At 44.9% G+C, this 6,125-nt stretch overlaps 1 protein-coding gene across 5 annotated transcripts in view; it reads left to right on the top strand.

The window, feature by feature from the left end:
- GFI1 (growth factor independent 1 transcriptional repressor) overlaps window positions 1–6,125 on the top strand; it is a 108,002-nt gene that overhangs the window by 9,249 nt on the left and 92,628 nt on the right. For 3 of the 5 annotated variants that reach the window (XM_061379216.1, XM_061379217.1, XM_061379218.1), the window contains 3 exons: window positions 44–181; window positions 1,831–1,996; window positions 4,023–5,374. In XM_061379216.1, the coding sequence (XP_061235200.1) occupies window positions 44–181; window positions 1,831–1,996; window positions 4,023–4,201 (483 nt within the window). In that variant the 3' untranslated portion in view covers window positions 4,202–5,374. Of the gene's footprint in view, window positions 1–43; window positions 182–1,830; window positions 2,018–2,355; window positions 2,647–4,022; window positions 5,375–6,125 lie in introns of those variants that run through there. The other 2 variants (XM_061379220.1, XM_061379219.1) reach the window with 2 other exon arrangements.

Consider the following 6,125-nt stretch of genomic DNA (forward strand, 5'->3'; position numbering starts at 1 on the left):
CTTCTCCCTGGCAAGCCTGACCTTGTATGCTCTCTTCACTCAGGTCTTCTCCACACCACATGGCCTTGAGGTACATGTGCGCCGCTCACACAGTGGCACGAGGCCCTTTGCCTGTGACATGTGTGGCAAGACCTTTGGCCATGCAGTCAGCCTGGAGCAGCACAAGGCTGTGCATTCGCAGGTGAGAGTGGGGCAGACTGCCAAGATGAAGGTTGAGGGCCAGGGCCAGCTGCTTGCTTTGGCTGGCTTTAGGGAGGCCAGGAGAGCAACCATAGAAATGCAGAATGGTTAGGTTGGAAAGGACCTTAAGATCATGCCAGAACAGTAAGCAGACATCTAAACTGAGGAGAGGAAGAGAACACGGTAGGGCTGCAGTGAGCAGCTGTGGGTGAAGGAGATGGTGTTAGGCAGAGGAAAGGGTGGGCAGCTGGTGAGCAAAGGAGCAAATCTACTAATTGAAGAGCACAGGCTTTGTTTCCATTCCCCAGACCTCACATGTGTCTATATTAAGCAATGGGCACTTTTGGCCCTCCGGAAGTAACAGATAATAAATAATAAATTTTTACTCTCGAAAATTGTAATGCAGATGTGGACTTTTTTTTAACAGCAAAAGCAACTAATTGTGCTTTCTTTCAGCACAGCACTCCTCATTCTTTCTCCTCCCCCCCCCACAAAGAAGTGAGTCTTCCCTTGTTTGTAGTCATTGTGTCTGTGCAGGGAACATCTCAACGGCCAGTGAGGTACAGAGCACAGACTTCACCCGTCTCGACACACTCTGAGTCACACACCAAAAGAATATGGTAGTTAATTTTGGTAGGAGGACATGTAACATTTTCCACCTGCTGATATTGTGCCATATTTCCCCTTCCCCACCCACCTGACCTGGCAAATCTTCCTTCTTCAGATCAGCTTTTGGAGTATTGAGTTATAACAGTGGTTTTTTTGCTGCTTTATTTGCAATTTCTTGAGTATGCAACAGCAGAGTGCACAATAAAGGGAAACATCTCATCACTCATTAAATAGTGGTGAAAAGAGTAGCACTGCATATTTTGTCCATGAAGGGGACATTTCAGGAAGAGTACATTAAAAGCCAAATAAACTAAGATAACTATTCTATGATTCTTTGATTCTATGATTGTATGAAAGCATAGCAGGAAGAGGCAGGTGTGATGGCAGTTAAGGGATGGAAAGAAGATATGATTTATGGTAGAAGAAAGTGGTGGAGAAGAGTGTGTGAGAGAGGGGAGAGAGAGACAGCAAAGTTTTAATGAATTTATTCTGATATGTTAAAGTAGTAAGCCAAAAAGCTGTTTTCCCTAGGTCCTCCTGGGAACATTCCCCATTTTAACGGAACTACAAATAAGCACTTAGTTGTTACCCTGCCAGCAGAAGTCAGCCTGCCACAGGTTTCCCAGGAGAGCCAAGCAGACCTCAGCACCCACTTTACTGTGTACAGTGGCAAGGTGGCCTCTGAACAACGCTGCAGCTGTTGGGCTTCCCAGTGGAGTGATCATGTCTTGGGCCCCTGTTGAAATGTGCAGGTGGACTTTGCTCGGTCCCTCAGGGCTGCTCCCAATGTGGCCGTTGCGGCTAGCAGGAAGATCTGTCCAGTTAAATTTTTGTGAGGAGTGGTGCACAGCAATGGGAGAGGGTGCATTATCTTTTTATCATGTGGTGCTATCATGTTAGCATCTAGTTAGCATTGTTGTTAGCATCTCCACAGGCCAGTCCAGTTCTCTGGAGTAGTGGAAGTGCTTGCTAAGGCAAAAGGGGCAACACTGATGTGTTGGTGTGGTGTTAACGTGTGTGTTTGGGCTCCTTTCTCTGCAGGAACGCAGCTTTGATTGTAAGATTTGTGGCAAGAGTTTTAAGAGATCTTCTACTCTGTCTACCCACCTGCTCATCCACTCGGACACACGGCCCTATCCATGCCAGTACTGTGGGAAACGGTTCCACCAGAAATCTGATATGAAGAAGCACACCTTCATTCACACAGGTCAGCCCTGCAGCTGCTGGTGTTCAGCCCTGACTGTGAGAGCAGATCTCTGAAGAGGTCTCTCTGCAGCAGTCCATTCCTCCTTGGAGAGACAGTACATGCACCTCCCCATGCTTCCCAGCACCCTGCTGCTGTTCTGAGCTCTACTTGTGCAAAGGAGGGTGATTTGAATGAAAGGCATCTGCAAAATAACCCAAATCCTCAGAATCCAATCAGTGCTCCTTTTAGAGGATCCACCAGTTTATTCAAAGGGCTTCTGTGTAAGGTGATTTGGAGAGTGTTATATTCGTGTAGCTTTGATTTACAGCTGAGGTCCTGGAAAATGACAGGTGAATTTGATTGCAGCATTTCTTTTGCAGAGTTTACCAGTTTAAAATAGGAACAACATGAGTCCCCTCCTCTAGACCAAACACTAAACTGGAGGGCTTAGGGTCCAACTCAGACTAAATATTTGTTCAGAGGTGTCTGCACTTCCACATGCTGCAGTTTTGTAGAGAATGGAAGAAGAGGTGCAGAGCTCTCAAGTTTCACTGCTAGTAATAAACATGGAAACTAATAAAGTGCAGGTGAATCATCAAAGGAAATTGTTTTTAAAATATTGTTCAGTGAGAAAGCAAGTTTATCAGAAATCTTAAAAAGAAAATCTTACCTTTCAGACCTGAATCACTCAAAGTAGAGGGAAAGGAATGAAGCAGTTGTAGACACAAAATTAACACCTCTACTGGCCAAACCCAAGGTTCAGATGACCAAAATCCTGTTTCCTGGTAGTGACCCCTAGCAGATATCAAGGGTGAAGCTTGAACATGGCAAATAGGTAGAAAGATAGTGCAACATTACATGTAACACTGCTTGGTTGTTACTTTTCTAGAAGACAAGCAGTGAACAATAAATGTTACTTACAGAGGTTTTCCACCAGAAGCTTGCTGGATGAAAATGAACTATTTAGGAAGTAATACAGAAAGTTCCACAGTAACTTTTTCCAGTGAATCTCGATGAAGGAAATTTCAGCCAAACTGAATCAGTCAAAACCATTATTTGGTTGTGAGATCAGAAATTGTGCCTGGACTTCTACATTGCTAATACAAAACCACATCCTTAACTGAATCAAGGATCCCTTTCATATGCATCATACATTTGTGAACTGAGCCTCCAGCACATTTTGTATTATTTTATGTTTCTGAGAATCTGATCTTCAAACATGAAAAGAGTTTGTTGTGCCAGCTGAAGTCAGTGGGCTTTGCAGGTGCAAAGCTGCTCTGAAAATCAGACTTGGTTTTGTGGTTGGATTCCTTTTTATCCGTTATTTGATAACAAACACTATGAAAATGCTCTGAGATTCTGCTTCCATGGAGGCCAGTGGAGTTTTGTCACTCATCCCTCTGCAGGAGAATTTTAGGGCTGAATTTGCTCCCTTTTATGTTATTTGCCTGCAGGAGAATTTCAGGGATGGCTTGGGGTGACTGCTAGCACTTCAGTATGGGGAACAGAGATGAGAGCAGATTTCTGGATGAATCCTGGCCTTCAGGGTTCACTTAAGGGCACTCAGACCTCCCTTCGGGACAGAGCGCAACTCAGTGGGTTTGGCTTAACAGCCTCCACCTATCTATCCTACTTGCCACCACGCTGCTATAACAACTGATGTCAGCCAGAATGACCTGAGAGTCTTTCCAGGAGTTCTTTATGTTTCTAGGACACAAAGGCAATTTAAATCACACAGAGCCATGCAGCCAAGTGCATTCACAAGTTACTGTATCCTGAGAACACTCTGTGCTTCAGGCTGCTCTCAGATCTGTACTATGGAGGTGCAGCCAAGTTCAGGCCTGCTCTGCTGCAGTACAGGCTCAGGTAATGCTTTGGGGCTCCCAATTGTATGCTTTTTATTAGAATGACTTCCTCAGTAATCACACAGGAGTCTCTTTGATGAGTTCTAAGGTCCAGTGTGCATTTCCTGTTCGCTCTCGTCCTGTCTAAGCAACAAGTTGCCTCTTAACACCCTCTTTCTCTCTTCTTTGCCTTCTGCTTGCAGGTGAGAAGCCTCACAAGTGCCAGGTGTGTGGGAAAGCCTTTAGTCAGAGCTCCAACCTCATCACCCACAGTCGGAAGCACACAGGCTTCAAGCCCTTCGGCTGTGATCTGTGTGGCAAAGGCTTCCAAAGAAAGGTGGATTTACGGAGACACCGGGAGACACAACATGGCCTGAAATGAGTCCCAGCTGCAATATGGAAAGCATCTACAACACTATGAGAATAGACTCCCTTGGCTTCCCCAATGGACCCATGCCTTGTCCTAAGCATAGAGCCTGGTATTACCTTTCTGACCAGGAGCTCAGAGGGGAAAGAAGAGGACAGAGCCATGTATTAACAGCTTAACCTGAATGACTATGACAGCAGAAATTAAAAGGCTGGGGTTTCTCTCTTTCTCTTCTCTCTGTTTCTGAAATAACACTGGAAAATAAGCCTTTTAAAAGCCTGATACTCCAAAGATGGATAAGCTACCAAATATCTGTAAGCTGGAAAATATTTCTCCCATGGCCAAGGTGAACCCATTGAAGTTCAGTAGCTTGAATCACCTCACAGGGAAATATGGGTATAACAGTGTTTACACAGTAATGACAGCCTTCTGCAGTGATGTATGGAGCACTCACCTTGGTTGAGTTTCAGTGGCTTCACTCTTGGTTTCCTGTCAGGAAAACCTGGAGGATCAGGACTGAGCTGTGCAGTTTGACATCTTCTTGCTGGTTTTTAAGCAAAGGTACTAGCTTGGGCCTGATCCTGCTCTCACCTGTTCTGGTGCAAACAAGGAGCTGCATTAACAGTTACACAGACACCCTTTTTACTGTTCCAGAGCTATCTCTGTGCAAAGCCTGGTTGTGTGCATGTGTGTTTGAGGCATAGGGGTTACATCTTGCTACACCCTCTGGGGAGAAGGAAGCTTGTGAAAGACAAGTGGAAAAGCCAAAGCACAGAGTTAATGCCTTATAACTAGAAACCCATGAAACAAGTGATCCTGACTGAGGAGGGCAAGAGCACCAGAGAGGTGCAGACTTTCTGTCCAGAACTGTTCCTGGCCTCCACACTATGAGCTTGTTCAAATAACTGGAAAATAGCTACTCAGTAGCATCATTTGTATATTTGTTTTAGTTTTTTATTTTTTAAAGGGAAACTTGGTTGAGGTGGGCAGGAATCATTATAAAAGTATAATTGACTGAATTTGCCTTAAATGACCCTGCAAGTACCTCGGTTAAAATAAAAAGAAGCTGTTTTTACTTAGTTGACAGGTTTGTAAATGTCTTTATTTAGATTTTATGAAGTGTCTTATGTTTATTGGTACGTATTTATTGGAACAATGTTTTAAGTTAATAAAGTAATGAGGATGTTCTAGAGTGATTTTCATTTGATACGTTAACTAGCATGTTTGTAAATGTCAGCCATTACAATGACAATCCACAGTGATGATCAGGGATACAGCATTCCAGGAGGGAATGCAGGCTCAGTGTTTGCACATGGGCTCTGTGATTAAACAGCACCACTGCTATATTTATGTGTCCAACTCCCCCTGATTTCAGCTGAACACAGTCCTGAAGACTGGGGTAAACTGTATATCCATATAAAGTTTTGAAGGGGAAACAGCAGTTTTAAATGCCTGCTTTGCAAATGCAAACTGCCAGAACTCCCTGCTTAGCTCAGGAGGAACTTGAATGCTCTCCCACAAGATTAAATGCCTGCGCCAGGGAGCCTGCAGGAACACCTGAGCAGCAGGTGTATCATTAAGACTGTTAAGGGACTTAAGCCTGTTGGGACTCACAGAACTGACTTTATCCTGCCTGCCTTGCCAGCGGGGCTTGCCCCACCTGGCAGTTGCAGCCCATACAAAACAAGAGCAGAAGGATGATAGAGGGGTCCCTTGTCCTTTTCCCATCAGAGCACAGCATGGCAGCGTGGGCTTTTACATGTGCACAAAGCCTTGTGCTCACATGGATATATACTCCTGTTTCCAGCTTTGCATGTTCATTGTATATAAAACCAGTGAGCAGAGTCCCCCTCTGTGCTCATCCCTCAGCCCACTGGAGGGCCATGGCACTCCACTTGCCACAGCACTGCCTAGATCCCGCCATGCTCCTGCTTTCTGC

Source organism: Neopsephotus bourkii, unplaced genomic scaffold (assembly GCF_033783945.1).
Source record: "Neopsephotus bourkii isolate Nb327-2 ecotype Australia unplaced genomic scaffold, CSIRO-AGI_Nbou_v1 NB_1768, whole genome shotgun sequence".
Lineage (NCBI taxonomy): Eukaryota > Metazoa > Chordata > Aves > Psittaciformes > Psittacidae > Neopsephotus > Neopsephotus bourkii.